General features: G+C 48.1%; 1 protein-coding gene across 1 annotated transcript in view; it reads left to right on the forward strand.

Annotated features, from left to right (window-relative positions):
* LOC146782861 (butyrophilin subfamily 1 member A1-like) overlaps positions 1–17,012 on the forward strand; it is a 174,552-nt gene that overhangs the window by 104,116 nt on the left and 53,424 nt on the right. Inside the window, exons 6-7 of the mRNA XM_085639809.1 lie at positions 3,954–3,974; positions 4,084–4,110. Coding sequence (XP_085495935.1) covers positions 3,954–3,974; positions 4,084–4,110 — 48 coding nt within the window. The remainder of the gene's footprint in view (positions 1–3,953; positions 3,975–4,083; positions 4,111–17,012) is intronic.

Below are 17,012 nucleotides of genomic sequence, written 5' to 3' on the forward strand. Positions count from 1 at the left end.
ACACGATAGTTCAATGTGCCCAGCTGTCTACAGACAGGACTTAACCACCTGTCTCTTGGGTTTTTGTAAGCTGGGCACTCGAACATAAGGTGTGCAATACTTTCGACCTTCCCACAGCAGCTCGGGCAAAATGCCGGGGTTTGATAGGGAGGCTTCCATTTGTTGGTATACTCTCGGGTTGGTAGTGTGCCCAATCTAAATTGTATATAGAGTGTTCTGTCTCTTGGTTTCTGAACAAAATCGAGGTAGGACTCAAGACTGACAACTTGTTTATGTAAGTAGAAGTCTTCTGTTAGCCTGCCTAGGTTGGGATTGCTGATCTCTTGAGTGTCGGTCCATGCCCAATAAGCTCTTTTGAGGTCAGTCTTGTTTATTAATTTGCCGGGCTCCCAGACTTCTCTAAATCCCAACAAGGAAAAAAACTTCTTGATGTTGCAGAGCCAACCAACTTTATATGAGCCCGGGGTATTTATCACTTCTCTAAGGCCCTCTGCATACTTTGATAGTTCGGGGGTACGCCATAAACGTGCCCAGAAAAGCAGGGGGCGCACTCTTGCCAGGTCCTTGATTGTTCGCCTACCCAAATCGCTAAATAAGGGTTTGAGGGGAGTGCCCCTTGGGACTGAGACCAATTCCCTCAAAAATTTATTCTCTGACCTGGAAATTTCTTCAACGTTGTCGAAGCCCCATAGCTCGGCACCATAAAGGGCCGAGCTAACAGCTTTTGCTTGATAAATCACTAAAGCGGGTGCAATGGGCCTGCTCTGCGAGGAGCGATGATCTTTCATAATAGCCCCTGCGCCCCGCCTGTGATTGAGAAGCATCTTATCCAGATGGGGTCTCCAGCTAACATTATCGGAAATTCTAATGCCAAGATAATCAAAAACTTTTACAAGTTCGAGAGGAGTTCCATCTAACATGGGGATAATTTGGGGTGGTCTACGTAAATTAAACAAGAGAAGTTTAGTCTTCGCGGTGTTTATAGACAAGCCTCTTGAGTTACAGAACAAATAAAATCTATCCAAGAGCTTCTGCAACCCTGCTGGGGTCTTAGAAATTAGCAGGGTGTCATCTGCAAAAAGGAGGGCGGGGTCCCTATCGCCCGCCAGGGTCGGGGCATCTGCTGGAATATCTTGTAAAAATTTTACCATCCCATTCACAAATATAGAGAAGAGAGTGGGTGCCAAAACACAGCCCTGGCGGACTCCCCTATTAACAGGGATTTTTGCAGTTTTTTGGTTCTGGTTTCCCCATCTAACCTGGACATAGTTGCCCTCGTGCAAGCGAATCAGAAGATCAAGGATTGGTAAGGGCACGCCTATTTCCCTCATAACTGACCATAGGCGATCTCGAGGGACCAGGTCAAAGGCGGTCTTCAAATCTATGAACGCCAAGTGAAGACTGCCCTTGCCGATCAAGACCACCTTCCAGTGTAGGAGAAGGAGTCTGAAGACCTGGTCGATTGTGCCTGTATTTGATCTAAATCCTGCCTGATAATGAGACAGGATGTTATTCTCATTAGCCCACAGCAGGATTCTCTCCAATAAGACCCTGCCAACCACCTTCTGGCCAGCATCAATGAGGCTGATCGGTCGATAGTTGGCAGGGTCCTCCCTGGAACCCTTTTTGAATATTGGGACCACCTCGGCACCCTTCCACGAATCAGGGACGGGGGATCCATTTATGAGAGCGTTGAGCAGAATAGTAAAATACTTTGCCCAATTTTGGGCGTCCGCTCGAAACAAATCGCCGGGGAGACCATCTGGGCCAGGGGCCTTAGCTGGGACTATTTTGTTAATGCCAATCAGGACCTCAGACTCCACGAAGGGGTCACATACCTCAAAAATAGAGGTAGTGGCTGTTGAGTAATACAGAGATCGAGGGCTTTGTACTTCCTCCCCGGAATAAAGTTTTTTAAAGTGGGCAAACCACTCTTGATTTGTGATATGATTTGGGATGGTGTCAAAATCCGAGCCTGTAGACTTTCTGCACAGGTTCCAGAAGGCATTTCCGTCCTTTGCCAAGCTGGCGGCTTTTAGTTCCAACCAGTGGGATTCCTCCCAAGCACGCTTTGCTCGCGTCACTGCCTTTCTGTACTCTTTTCTGGCACTATGCACTTGACAAGAGTCAGAAGTTTTGACAGCAGTTATTAGTGTGGTCTTTCTTTGTCTACACTCCGAACTGTACCATGTTCCAGGTGTTTTGTGAGACTTATTAGAAATTCTCGTAGGGAAGGGTGACAAAAAGAATGCGCCTATCTTCGTGACTGTATCTGTATGAATGGTCCCAACCTTTAGACACCCGTCTGAGTCGCTACATGCTTTTTGTAGTTCCATGATGTTGGCTAGCAAGACCTCCTTTATTGCAATTAATTTTTGCTCATTGCAAGTAATTTGGGGCCATTTGAGATATCTCCTGCAATTTGATGGAACTATTTCCTTAGAAAGCATGGAAGGGCCGTTGCCAGAACCTGATGGATCAGAAGACCATGGACTCTTCATAATTAAACACAGGGGATTATGATCGCTCTCAGTAGATGGAACTATGGTCATATCCACTGCGTTTCTCCATAGTCGTCGGTCTATCAGGATGTAATCAATTTGAGTTTGGCAAAACATTCTATTAAATGTGTTGGCGCCAAGGGTATCAGATGGGAGACGTCCATTGGCTGCTCTAAGGCCAAATTCTAGTGTTAAGGCGTTTAGTTGAATTGCTACTGGTGTCCATTTTTTTATAGGGGGTAATGTCAAAGGTGGAATAGACCACCTGGTATCCTCATTCTCAATCTCGAGGAAATCTTCTGTGGCCAGGGGTTCGAACGTACAGTTCATGTCACCTGCCACTAGAATGAAAGAATCAGGTGAACATGTAGAAAGTTTGTCTTCCAAGGTTGTAATTATCGATGACTTTGAACCTCCACATGTTCCTCTATTGTAAACATTAAAAAGCTCAATAACGGGACCGCCCCTAAGCCCTCTCAACGTCAATCGCATCACATCTGGGGAAATGCAGATAAAGTTACAAACCCTACAATTGAGAGCAATGCTCACCCACACTATGAGACCTCCTGATGGACGCCCTCACCCCTTCGAAACAGCTGGAACACAAAAACAAGCATACCCAGATTTATATAATGGGGCACGGCTCCAGGTCTCTTGGAATATGCATATGTCGTGACTTGCGATCAAATCATTCCAATCTGGGAGAGGAAGCTTGCTTCGCAGGCCAGCAATATTCCAGGAGATCATTTTAAGGTTTGAGAGAGGGGGCGGTAAGGTGTCCATAGCGTGAGTATGCAATTCGTGTGTATGGGATCCATTCGCTCCACCTATATTAGTTACATTGAATATCGTGTTTATGTCAATATTGCAAAAGAAAATTCTTGGAGGTCGATTATAGCAGACGTCTTCATGGCCTGCATTTATACTTTTCAGTTATTACTAGCTCATTATCTTCAGTTTTATTCCTAATGTCTGTTCGTTATGCTATGCCATACCTGATACTATTGGAATCAATAAAACCAGTGTTGTCTTTGCTTACCGATTTATTGAAAAGGGTAATTAAATTTGACTACCGATAGAAGCACAATGCAACTACATAAGTGTACTCTTATAAATTGGTCATTATCTTCTCCTTGGCTTAAAGGTCATCGCCACTCTAAATGTTCTTTAATTTATTTATAAGCCATAGGATTATGTTGACTTTCAGTAGATAGCCATCGATTAGAACTACAATTTATTTTATTTTTTTAACCTTTTCACAGATGTGGATAGCAGCTTGTAATTGCTGTAGCCTTAAAGCCAGTTCTAAAAATCGTCCAACTGCAAAAATTGCAGATTTATTTGTTGACAATAAAATTATGAAAAGGCGGGCAAGCATACTCAAAACCAGCCCTAGGTCATTTAAAATGAGATGTATTAAATATTTATTACTGTTTCCTTTTGTTTTTTTAGGGAAGCTTAAGGATGAAATTGGTAAGTCTTGCTCTGTTAAGTCACATTTACACAGATATACTGTAGTTTAAAATTGATGCTCAATAAAATGGTTTCCTCTTCTCTGAGACCTTTTTATATTTGTTTTCAGAGTGGAGAAGGAGCACCACCTATGACGGTACCTGAAAAGGATATGTATATTCATCTCCAAAGTCCAATTACCCCTTCATAAATTACTAACCTTTTCTCTACTTTTCCAATATGCTTGTTGACATCACATACTACAATAATTTTAATTCCTACCAATTTCCTGTAATCACCACGTCATTTCAAATGTATTGATGAATAGAATGATATTTTTGCCAGCCTAGACATACACCTGGTTGAGGACCTCAAGCATGCGGGTTGACATTAGCAGATTCCAAGTGTAGGCTTGGGATAGTGAAAAACAGCATGTCAGATGTGCAAGTCTTAGCAGGAAGACCTATACGATGCAGAGTCCACTGAAAGTGTTTGCCTGTGTTGCGGGGTGTCTCAGTAATGGTTGTGGGATAACAAGTAGTGAACGCAGAAAGCAGTTTCTGTTTATATGGCAATTAGGTATTTAGGTCCTAATTAGGATGTTGGTCGGAAAGCCTTTGACCGCACGTCGGAGGCTTTTCGACCAACATCCTTGCTTTGAATTCCAACCGGCGTATGACGATTACGGCGGGCAGAATTCAAACCGGCCGGTCATTCTGCCACCATAAACCCATACAGACAGCGTTTCCGCTGTCGGGATTATGATGTCGGTTTCCGACAGGCTTTCCATGTTGGGCTTTCCGACATGGAAAGCCTGTCGGAGAGTGACTTTGGAGGGCCCCTAGCAGGGCCCCCCCCTTCTTCAGCAGCCTCTGTTTGGGGCCTTGAGGGTATCTATGATGTATCCCTGTAAATCACTGCACTGTGTGACAGGCACCATCAGGTGCCTGTTTAATAAAAAAGGAATGCAGTTTCTAGAAAATGTAGAACGGGAAAGAGGAGGACTGTTCGGTATAGGTTAATGTCCTAAAAGGGGAGAAGGAGTCTCCCACATTAGGAACTAGGCCCCTCACACACCCGGCTAGGTGTCATGCTTCATCATAGGGCATGCTCCTCGTCAGGCCGGTGCTGCAATGCCTGACGAGCACCCTATGAGGGGCTCTTTATCTGAGATATTTTATTCCCAATGCCGTAAGGTGCATTGCAGGTATAGGGCCTTGTGGTGTGGATGAGTGTAAAAAGTGTGGGTGCAAATTGGAGGTGAAGATACTAAAATGGCATATAGTGGTACACAAAATGAATTGTAATCACTGAGGCCAGTGATCTCAGTTAAAAGCAATAGTGGCACTCTACTGATGTTATGTTCAGTAGTGGCTAAAGGTTAGAGGTCAAGATGTTTCTTGCCTAGGTTGTCGCAGGATCAATTGGCAATTCTTCAGGACCAAAAGTAAATTAAAAACTATCTACACAGTAGTTGATTTCCTTCATTAGTATCCAGGGTGGACCAAACACACGAAAAACCTAACCGTGAGGTACCTGGTTTTTAGACTGACCCAGTTTGAGCTAATCACCAGTAGCATCGAATGCTGGTAGAGGGGACGATAAAGTATGCCTAACATCGGTTGAGCAGCGGCTCATTAGCCGGTCGCCCTACCCTCACTCCACCAGTTTGACTCTACCTGGCAGGGTACCCAGGGGCATGTGTGCTGGACCTATAAGCGCCCATAGTCCCCTTCTTTTGTTTGATACCATCAGGTGCCTGCCACTCAGTGCAGAGATTTACAGTGACTTCTATTTCCCTATGGGAGCTTGGACTGCGGACGGTTTTTGACCGCCGCACAAGCTCCCATAGGGAAATGGCATCCTAATTGCGGTTTCGGACCGCCGACCCAAGATCTGTCGGTTTTGAAACCTCATGGATGTCTTTCGGAGGCAACTCCAACCAACAACTTAATTAGGGCCTTATTATGGGAGGATTGATGCAGCAAAATAGGTTTTTACCATTTTCAGCGATCACACAATAAATGAGCAACAGTTTTAGATTTCCAGTGTAAGCTCCATCAGTGTAACTTCCTTGAACTCCACTTCCTTCAATCACATCTAAAGAGGCTCTTCCTTCCGCTAGGAGAGGTCCTTTGCTAAAGAACTTGCTGACTCTGAACTATATCATGTCTATATATTTTATTTATTTTTATACAGCATGGAAATTACCTGAATGCTTCACATAAGTAGGTTATATGCAAATAAAAACAAGTTATATAAGCTTTACATAGGAACTGATGAGAGAATAATTACGTGAAAACAAATGAGCCAACTAAAGATAACAATACGAACAAGGAATAGCAAGAGAGAGTGAACCAACTGCAGCAAGAAAGGGCAAGATAAATTCTCAAAAGCACTGAAAATAAAAATTGAAAAAGGTGTAAGTTAGTGCTATCACGTTTGAGAGGAAAGAAAGACCTGAAACAGGGTGAAAACCTTAGTGCTCCTAGTAAAGTTGAGGTGAACAATGTTAACCTAAGATAGGACCTAGTCGTGTGCAAAAATCACGAAAAATTAAAGATGATTGTGCAGCAAAGATAAGCCAGTTTGTAGTAAGGATTAAAAGTCATTGTAGAGTCTTGACAAGGAGCCTAAGAGTGATCATATAAGTGATCATACGAGAATGAGTCGATTAAAAATATCTTTGTAAGAGAAGAATTTCCAATTTCATCTTAAATATAGGCAATGAGGTAGTGGAGTGTAGACCCTGGGTCAGGGAGCTGAAGACTCTTTTAGCACTCGTCGAAAAGGATTGATTCATTGTGTGTTCCTGTTTAGGTGTCGGGGATTTGAGAAGTGATGTATCAACACTGCATGAGGATCTGAGTCTGCCAGCTTTAAAGTCACATGTTGCGGAGTGGAGATGTGTATGGCCTTATGAGTGATGCAGGCTATTTTGTGAACAGCTCTAGCTTCAATAGGTAACCAATGGACATTTAGGAACACAGGTGAAACATGGTCATGTTTTTGGCTCCATAGATAAGAGTGCTGCACCATTTAGTGCTGCTTTTACTGGGGGTTAATGTACACTGAGTTTTTCAGGCATGAGAGGTGCAATAGTCAATCCTTAGCAGCACCAGAACTTTGACAAAAGTCAGGTAGTTGTATTGTATTGATTTATATCTTCTTTAGAGAATGATGCCCATTCATATGGTGCTGTCAATGATGATCTGTTTACATTTGAAGGGTCCTGGGCCCATTTGGTCAGAAATCTTTCGATGTGAAATCTCGGATGGTTCTTTAAGCATCATGAAAGTGTAAGGGGGAGAAAAGGTTTGTTAATCTATTCAGCATATTCAGTGTAACTCATAGCAGCTACACAATAACTCAGAGTGACAACCAAATGAAAGTTAGTCGAGTTAATTAAAATTTCAAAAATAGTTGGACATATACGCATCTAAGCATGAGAGTATAGAAGTACAAAGGAAATAACATGATGCAGATCCGTCTAAACAAATTTACCTCCTGCATCAAGAAGAGCAGAACAAGTTCAACGATCAAGATGCAGGTAAACGAAAACAGGAATCCAGGTTTCCCTGCATCGTTACTTCTTAAGAGAAAAGCATTTGTTATGCTCTATCCCTACGCTAACTCTAGAAGTGACATCCCTAGTTAACTTGCACAAAGTTTGAAAGAGAAAAGGTGTCGTCCTATGAAGTCTCTCCACCAAGTGATAGGTAAAGAGTATGCTGGCAATCAGGTGCACTCTGGTTAAGAGGCAAAGTGGAAAGTCCGGTCACTGCCCCTGTCACAATTCATAATATTTCCAAAATCATATTCGGCAATGGTCTCATAATGCCTTTCTCACATGCTCAATGATAGGTACAGCCACAAAACTTTCCATGATGCCAAAACCTTTCCATGGTCTTCTCCACGTACTCCCCTTGCAACAATTCGTCCTTGATTCCTTCTTCTGCTTCCGTGTGGAAGCACCTCCTTCAGCCGCGGCCTGTGCAGGTAAGAGTGGTGGGGCCGGACGTAGGGGGATTTCGACAAGACGACGACGAAGGAAAATTAATTATTTATTTAATTTTCCCTTGTCGTTGTCTGTCAAAATAACCCCCACCTCCCCACCCGGCCCCTCCACTCTTACCTAAACAGACCGCGGCTGACCTCCTTCCACCTTATTGATTCCAGGCCCTGCTCACTGTAACTTTCTTCGTTCCACAGCTAGCGAAAGAAACAAAGTTGCTACTCTTCGCTAACAAGCACTTGTCAACCTGCAGTGCAAAACGTGAAAAAGAAACAGGTTTATACAATTCACATGAGAATCGAAGCATCAGTTTCAGAAACGAGAACTTTTTTAATGTGCTGCAGCTTCAGGCCTACGACTTAGGCTAACATAATAAGTGTACTACATTATGCATAGCAATAGGTTTACGAACTAATTAACGTTCAATAAGCATATCCGATAACCATATGAATACATTATTTCACGTACATAAGTAGCCTAATAAGCATTCAAATATATTCAGTGTATCAGTGCATCACATCACTAACGCTCTATGTGAGTATGTTACATCAGTTTATATGTTTTCACTACATTTCTACATACCATGTGCCAAACTTCACATTGGATCGAGTTCGTTTTCACCAGTATGCGTTATTGGTTCACACTTTCTCTAAAATCAAGCATCTCTACACAGTGGATAATATTCAGGTGTGGACTACACATGATTATATTGAACCCCTAACAGTTACCCCAGGCAGTATATGAATTTCCACTCTATCAGTGTCAAGGACATTAATTGAGTCAATCCGAGATTGAACTGAAAGTTTAGACAGGGGAGATGTGATGAGGAAAAACTTCTTCTTGATCAAGTGAGTTAATAATCCTGGCCAGTCATCGAGTCTTAGGGCCTGATTATGAGTTTGGCGTCCACACTTTGTATTACGACTATGGTGGAGGGACCACCACAGGACCGCTGCTATCGCCAGGATCCTTAATTCTGTGGCACAATGATCAGAGGCCACAATATGCTGGCAGTGCAGCTGCTGCACCACCAAGAATATTATGAGCTTCCTCACTGCCCTCCTTTTCATGGCGGTGAGCCCACCATGAAAAGGTATCACAAGTGTCATCCGGATAGAGGCATGATCCGACAGTGTGCAGAGGAGTACCTTAATGTTCGAGGCATGTGGGCTGCTGAATTCATATCTGTGCATAGATCGCCGCCTAGTGTTGGGTCCGGATGTTTGCACGTTGTTGTCCTGGAAGAGTCTTCGAAGTATCCTTGGATAGGTGACTCCTCCCCTGGACTACAGTGCGCATGGGCATCCTCTCCATCCTCAGATTGTTTTTTTCCGCCATTGGGTTCGGATGTGCTATCTTAGCTCAAGTTAGGAAAATATTTGGTCGAGGCCAAAAGGCCTTTAGTTCGCGTCGGTACTGTTTATCGATCGGGTTTCGATAGAATTTTGTTAGTTTACTAACTTTCAGCACCGACTTCTTTCGCATTTACCAGTCCATCGACTACTTCGACGATGGAATCCAGGACGCCATTCAAAAGGTGTCCGGTATGCAATGCGAAGTACCCACACATCGACGTCCATCCGGTGTGCAACAAATGCCTTTCGCCGGACCACGACGAATCGACATGCATGGCCTGTGCCCGGTTCCGTTCCAAGAAGACTCTAAGGAACCGAAGAGCGGCGAGACTCGAGGCGCGGCACGCGGCACCGGCCCCAACAGACATCTTCGACGAAGCCGACGTCGAAGAATTAGAAGTCATACCCTCCAGTCCCGTTTCCGAACACGACCCCGGATCGGACGAGGGCGACGAGTCACTCTTCCACAGAGGTGAAGACGACACCGAGGTAGGAGACGACGAGGAGGCCTTAGGGGCCGAAGAGAGTAGCTCCAATGATGAACAAGGCCTACCTGTTCAAACCGAAGAAACACCAGCGCCACAGCCTTTGGCTCCGGTCGAGGGATCGCCTTCGGGCCTTACCCGAGACCCATCCCGTAGTTCTTCGGCCCCGCCCTCGGGCCCGGCCTCGGACGTTCAGCGGCAGCCATTGCTGCATAAGCCAGCTGGTTTCCCTACCACAAAACCGAAACCGAAAGCTGCTCCGGTTCATCCGAAACCGAAACTGAAAGTGGCGCTGGTCGGATCGAGGCCTTCGACGCCAGCGCAACGCGTCGGCACCGACCGCACCAAGAGGGACTTCGGTGCCGAACTGGAGTCGGGCGACATCGGAGTCGACAAACGGAAAAAGGCCATCGGCACCGAGAAACCTACTCGGCTACCGACGCCAACGACACCGAGGGCAATACCGCCTGCTTCGCCTCGCGTCGCTCCCTCGACGACGCCGAAGCCTCACGTATCGAGGACGTCGACGGTGATCTCCACACCTCGACTCGAGGACCCGCCGGCACCGAAAAAATCCACGCCCGGCTCTACGAACCTGCCCGGTGCCAAAGCCTCAAAGACGCCCCAAGTGCGGCCTGCTGCGACGCAAAGCAACAAAACCACGGCGGCCCTCAAAGACCCGTCGGGTTCCGGCCCGATCGGAGCTCCAGCAACCTCTACGGGGCCAGCCAACATTACCTTCGGCTTGCCTCCGTCAACAATCCCGAAGATGTTCCAACTCAGGACACGGGTTACCCAGACTCCGGTTCCACCGGACGAGACGTCTCCGTCACGTGTCATCGACGCCGACACTGGCAGGATGATTCTCCACGACCGAAGAATAACTTCGGAACCGCCATTGGACCCTTTCAGGATCCCACTAAAAAGGAAGCTGCCTGTGGAATCAGAACCTCTCCTTTACGAACCGTTCCATTCCTCCTACCAGGATCCACACCGGTTCTCCCCCACACGCTCCGACACGGATGCATTGGAGGACTACATGGATGACCAAGCACCCTACCATGTAGACACAGACCCTGATGACCAGCAGGACCCTGATCAAACTTGGGGCGACCCTGCAGACCCCAGTGCACCTCTCGATACACAGGACCCACAACTCTATGGGGCAAAAACATCTCCCACGGAGGATACTGCGGCGTTCAACGCTCTTATTGAACGTGCTGCAAATAACCATGGGGTACAGCTTCACTCAGATACCATCGAGGATGACTTTCTAATGGACACTTTTGCATCCTCAGAAAGACATGTAAAAACTCTGCCAATGCTGAAGGGGGTCCTCAAACCGGCTAAGGACATTTTCAAGGAACCCACCAAGGCACGAGTGATAAACCCCAGGATTGATAAAAAATACAGATCAGCACCTGGGGATCCTACTTACATCAAAGGACAATTACCACTCGACTCCATCGTCGTAGCGAATGCTCGCAAGAGGGCACACTCGCAAACGACAGGTGACGCTCCTCCCCCGGACAAAGAGTCCAAGGTGCTAGAGACCTCCGGCAAGCGAGTTGCCGCCCAGGCTGCCAACATATGGCGCATAGCCAACACTCAAGCGCTCCTCGCTCGCTACGATAGAGCGCACTATGACACATTGGAGCAACTACTCCAACATCTCCCTGACCAGTTCAAAGAAGGTGCAGAAATTCTTATCAGAGAGGGACAGCTACTCACAAATGCTTCCATCAAATGTGCCCTAGATGCTGCAGACACGGCTGCCAGGGCCATAAACACAAGCGTCATGCTGCGACGACATGCCTGGCTACGAATCTCAGGATTCAAGCCTGAGGTACAAAACAACATACTGAACCAGCCCGTCAACCCCGACTATTTATTCGGCCCAGAGGTTGACACCACCCTCGAAAAGATAAAAAAGGACACGGACACTGCAAAGTCCATGGGCGCCCTCCAAACTCAGTCCTTTCGGAGCGGCTCCTTTCGTCGCCCCGGAAACAAGGGGGCAGGTAGAGGACAGGGGTCACAACAAACGTATAACAAAGGCAATACACAGACCACCTACGATAAAAACACCCGAGGTGGATATCGTGGCTCCAGTACAAAGGGCAGAGGACGTGGCTACGGCAACACCAGGTCCTCCCCCAAGAACAAGCAGTGACGCCCTCTCCCTTCCTCCCGACCACATAACACCTGTCGGGGGAAGACTACAAAGGTTCCTGTCCACGTGGAACTCCATCACCACGGACAGGTGGGTCAAAGATATTGTAAAATACGGTTACTGTCTGGAGTTAACCTCCACTCCACCCACAATACCACCAAGAAACCGTCCTATGTCCTCAGAGCACTTAACGCTCTTACAGCAAGAGGTGCAAAGTATGCTTCTAAAAGGCGCTATAGAGGTCGTACCCATCCACGAGCAGGGTACGGGGGTTTACTCCCTCTACTTTTTAATTCCAAAGAAGGACGGGTCGCTCAGGCCTATATTAGACCTGAGACCCCTGAACCAGTACATTCTTTCAGAGCACTTTCACATGCTCACCCTACAGCAAGTCCTTCCGCTTCTCAAGCAGGGAGACTTCCTAGCCTCACTGGACCTCAAGGATGCGTACTTTCACATACCCATCCACCCCTCACACAAAAAATACCTCAGGTTCACTGTTCAGGGGCAGCACTATCAGTTCAAAGTCCTTCCCTTCGGCGTGACAACAGCGCCCAGGGTTTTCACGAAGTGCCTAGCTACTGTGGCAGCACATTTACGGAGGCAGCATATACACGTCTACCCCTACCTAGACGACTGGCTCGTTCAAGCGAAGTCAGCCCAGCAATGTGCAAGCCACATGTCCCGCACCATTCACCTTCTTCACAGTCTGGGATTCTCACTAAATTACCCAAAGTCCCATCTCCAGCCCGCACACGTACAACAGTACCTAGGTGCGACTATAGACACTCTGGCGGCCACAGCTCAGCCAAATTTAGTGAGGATCAACAGCATACAACTGCTGATCTCCAAGTTCAAACCCAATCACTCGCTTCCAGCGCGAGTGTTTATGCAGTTGATAGGCATGATGGCCTCCTGCATCTTCATAGTCCCGCACGCGAGGTTACATATGCGCCCACTTCAGGAGTGCCTAGCACGTCAGTGGAATCAGGCTCAAGGACAGTTGAAAGACCTAGTGTTGGTGAGCGGTCGGGCATACAACTCTCTGCATTGGTGGAATCCACAAAACCTTTGCAAGGGCCGACCGTTCCAAGAGCCTGTTCCACAAATAGTACTGACAGCGGACGCGTCTCTCCAGGGATGGGGAGCTCATGTACTCCACTACACAGTGCAGGGACTATGGACGACACAACAGAAGAAGATGCACATCAACCTTCTGGAACTGATGGCAATCTTCCTGGCCATGAAGGCATTCAAAGTACATCTGTGCAACAAAGTCGTATTGATCCGGACGGACAACATGACTGCCATGTACTACATACAGAAGCAGGGAGGAACACACTCTCCACAGTTGTCTCATCTGGCTCAGAGCATGTGGAAGTGGGCCATTCAAAGGAACATGTTCCTCATGGCGGAACACCTCCCTGGCAAGGACAACCAGATGGCGGATCTGCTCAGCAGACACAGCCACCAGATGCACGAGTGGGAGTTACACCCATCAGTACTCCAACCGTACTTCCAGCAGTGGGGTCATCCAGAGATAGACCTATTCGCGACAAGCGAAAACGCAAAATGCCAAAGCTTCGCCGCCAGATTCCCACATCCGCAGTCGCAGGGCAATGCGATATGGATGAACTGGTCCGGCAGATTTGCGTACGCTTTTCCCCCAGCGCCGTTGATACCGCTGGTGGCTCGCAAACTACGACAACACTCCCTGACACTCGTCCTAGTTGCTCCCACGTGGGCACGCCAGCCGTGGTACACCACCTTCCTCGAACTTTCCGTGGTGCCGCATCAAAGGCTGCGGATCAAACCCGCGCATTTGACGCAGAACCATGGAGAGGTTCAGCACCCAGATCCGCAACAGCTGAACCTGGCGATCTGGCTCCTGAAGTCCTAGAGTTTGGCTATCTCAACCTGCCACCTGACTGTATGGACATCATCAAGGAGGCCAGGAGACCCACTACCAGGGCTTGCTATGCAGCCAAATGGAAAAGGTTCGTCATTTATTGCGGTAATAATGACATCAACCCGCTGGACGCATCCATCCACAACATCATCTGTTACCTCTTACACCTATACCGATGCAATCTGGCGTACACCTCTATACGTGTCCATTTGACCGCAATATCAGCCTATCTGCAAACCCGGCAGCACCTCTCTCTATTCAGAGTGCCTGCCATCAAAGCATTCTTGGAAGGGCTCAAACGAGTCATTCCACCTAGTCACCCACCGGCTCCAATGTGGAACCTCAACTTGGTCCTCACACGCCTGATGGGTCCACCCTTTGAACCTCTACACTCATGCGAGATTCAATTCCTTACCTGGAAAGTGGCCTTCCTAGTAGCGATCACTTCCCTAAGAAGAGTTAGTGAACTCCAGGCACTAACCGTTCAAGAGCCATTTATTCAGGTTCACGCCAACAGGGTCGTACTACGTACCAACCCCAAATTCATGCCCAAGGTAATATCGCAGTTCCACATGAATCAGACTATTGAACTGCCCGTTTTCTTCCAAAACCCACAAACTGTTGCAGAAAGGGCACTACATACACTAGATGTACGGAGGGCCCTCATGTACTACATCGACAGGACTAAACCATTCAGGAAGACAAAACAACTGTTCGTTGCCTTTGCCCCACACCACAAAGGTAACGCCATCTCCAAAGCAGGGATAGCCAGATGGATAGTTAAGTGTATTCAAATCTGTTATCAAAAGGCAAAACGCACATTAACTATTCCACCACGAGCCCACTCAACACGTAAGTTGGGGGCTTCCATGGCCTTCCTAGGAAATATTCCCCTGCATGATATATGCAGAGCAGCCACATGGTCCACTACACACACATTTACAAAACACTATTGTGTAGATGTGCAGTCAAAACAGCAGGCAGCTGTAGGACAGGCTGTTCTCAAGACACTTTTTCAGACCGCTGCAGCTGGCACGGGTAGCCGCCGCTAATAGAGGGCACTGCTATGTATTCTATGCACAGATATGAATTCAGCAGCCCACATGCCTCGAACTGAATATGCTACTTACCAGTATGCATCTGTTCTTGGCATGTAGGGCTGCTGACATTCATATCGCCCTCCCTCCTCCCCGGCGCCTGTCGCAGCTGCAGCTCTCAGAATTACTGCAAGCATGGTCATCACTTTCTGTATCTACTCCATCACTGCCACAATGGCGAAAAACAATCTGAGGATGGAGAGGATGCCCATGCGCACTGTAGTCCAGGGGAGGAGTCACCTATCCAAGGATACTTCGAAGACTCTTCCAGGACAACAACGTGCAAACATCCGGACCCAACACTAGGCGGCGATCTATGCACAGATATGAATGTCAGCAGCCTTACATGCCAAGAACAGATGCATACTGGTAAGTAGCATATTCAATCTCGCATCTAGGGAATAGCATGTTTAGGAAGGAACCAATAGTCCAACCAGGTCCAGATTGGGTGGGGGAGGGGGGCGGAATAGATGGTGTGGCTAGCGGTGTCAGGGTATGGGGTTCACCAAGCGTCAATCAATCAATCAGGAACTTTGTAGAGCGTACTAGGGTCTCAAGGCACTGGGGGGATTGCTGCTACTGCTCGAACAGCCAGGTCTCAAGTAGCCTCCTGAAGGTTAGTAGGTCTTGGGTCGGCCGTAGGAGGATGGGGAGGGTGTTCCAGGTCTTGGCTGCGAGGTAGGAGAACGATCTGCCGCCGGAGGTCGCTCTTCGGATGCGGGAGATGGTAGCGAGAGCACGGTCGGCGGAGCAGAGCTGGCGGTTCGGGGTGTAGAAGGTGAGTCGTCCGTTGAGGTATGCTGATCCTGTGTGGTGGAGTGCCTTGTGTGCATGGATGAGGAGCTTGAAGGTGATCCTCTTGTTGACGGGCAGCCAGTGTAGGTCTCTCAGGTGGGGAGTGATGTGGCTGTGTCAAGGGATGTTAAAGATCAGGCGGGCAGAGGCGTTCTGTATGCGTTGCAGTCGTTTCAGCAGTTTGGTCGGGGCTCCCACGTAGAGGGTGTTTCCGTAGTCCAGCCTGCTGCTGACGAGGGCCTGGGTGACTGTTTTTCTTGTGTTGGTGGGGATCCACCTGTGGATCTTGCGAAGCATGCGGAGGATGTTGAAGCAAGAGGATGAGACGGCGTTGACTTGCTTGGTCATGGAGAGCGTTGAGTCGAGGACGAACCCCAGGTTGCGTGCGTGGTCGGTGAGCGTTGGTGCTGCTCCCAGGGCGGTCGGACACCAGGAGTCGTCCCAGGCTGAGGGGGTGGAGTCGAGGATGAGGACCTCTGTCTTGTCCGAGTTCAGCTTCAGACGGCTGTTCTTCATCCATTCGGCGACGGCTTACATTCCTTTGTGGAGATTGGTTTTGGCGGTGAGGGGGTCCTTGGTGAGGGATAGGATCAGCTGTGTGTCGTCAGCGTAAGAGATGATGTTGAGGTCGTGCAGTCTGGCGACGTGGGCCTGCGGGGCCATGTACATATTGAACAATGTTGGGCTGAGGGATGATCCTTGGGGTACGCCGCAGATGATCTCGGAGGCTTCGTAACGGAAAAGGGGGAGGCAGATGCTCTAGGTTCTGCCGGAGGGGAAGGAGGTGGTCCATTCCAGAGCCTTGTCTGGGGTCCCTGCATTGTGGAGGCGTGTGCGTAGGGTGCGGTGGCAGACCGTGTCGAAGGCGGCTGATAGGTCCAGGAGGATGAGGGCCGCGGTTTTGCTGTTGTCCAGCAGTGCCCTGATGTCATCGTGGCGGCGATGAGGGTAGTTTCGGTGCAGTGGTTGCTGCGGAACACGGACTGGGATGGTTCCAGGATGTTGTCCATGATAGAATGGTCGTCCAATACAGCACGGAGGGCTCGTTATGCATGGGGTTTGCCACTTGGGCAGTTGCTTGTACTGTCTATCTGGGGGTCAAGTGCTTGGTTTAGGTCACCCCCCAGTATGAACACGTCTAATATAAAATGGGTTGAAAGCACAGAGAGGTCATGAAAGTAGGCGGGACCGCTAACTTTGGGGGCGTATATGTTGAGGAGCAGGACCTTT

This window comes from Triturus cristatus, chromosome 12 (genome assembly GCF_964204655.1).
Source record: "Triturus cristatus chromosome 12, aTriCri1.1, whole genome shotgun sequence".
NCBI lineage: Eukaryota > Metazoa > Chordata > Amphibia > Caudata > Salamandridae > Triturus > Triturus cristatus.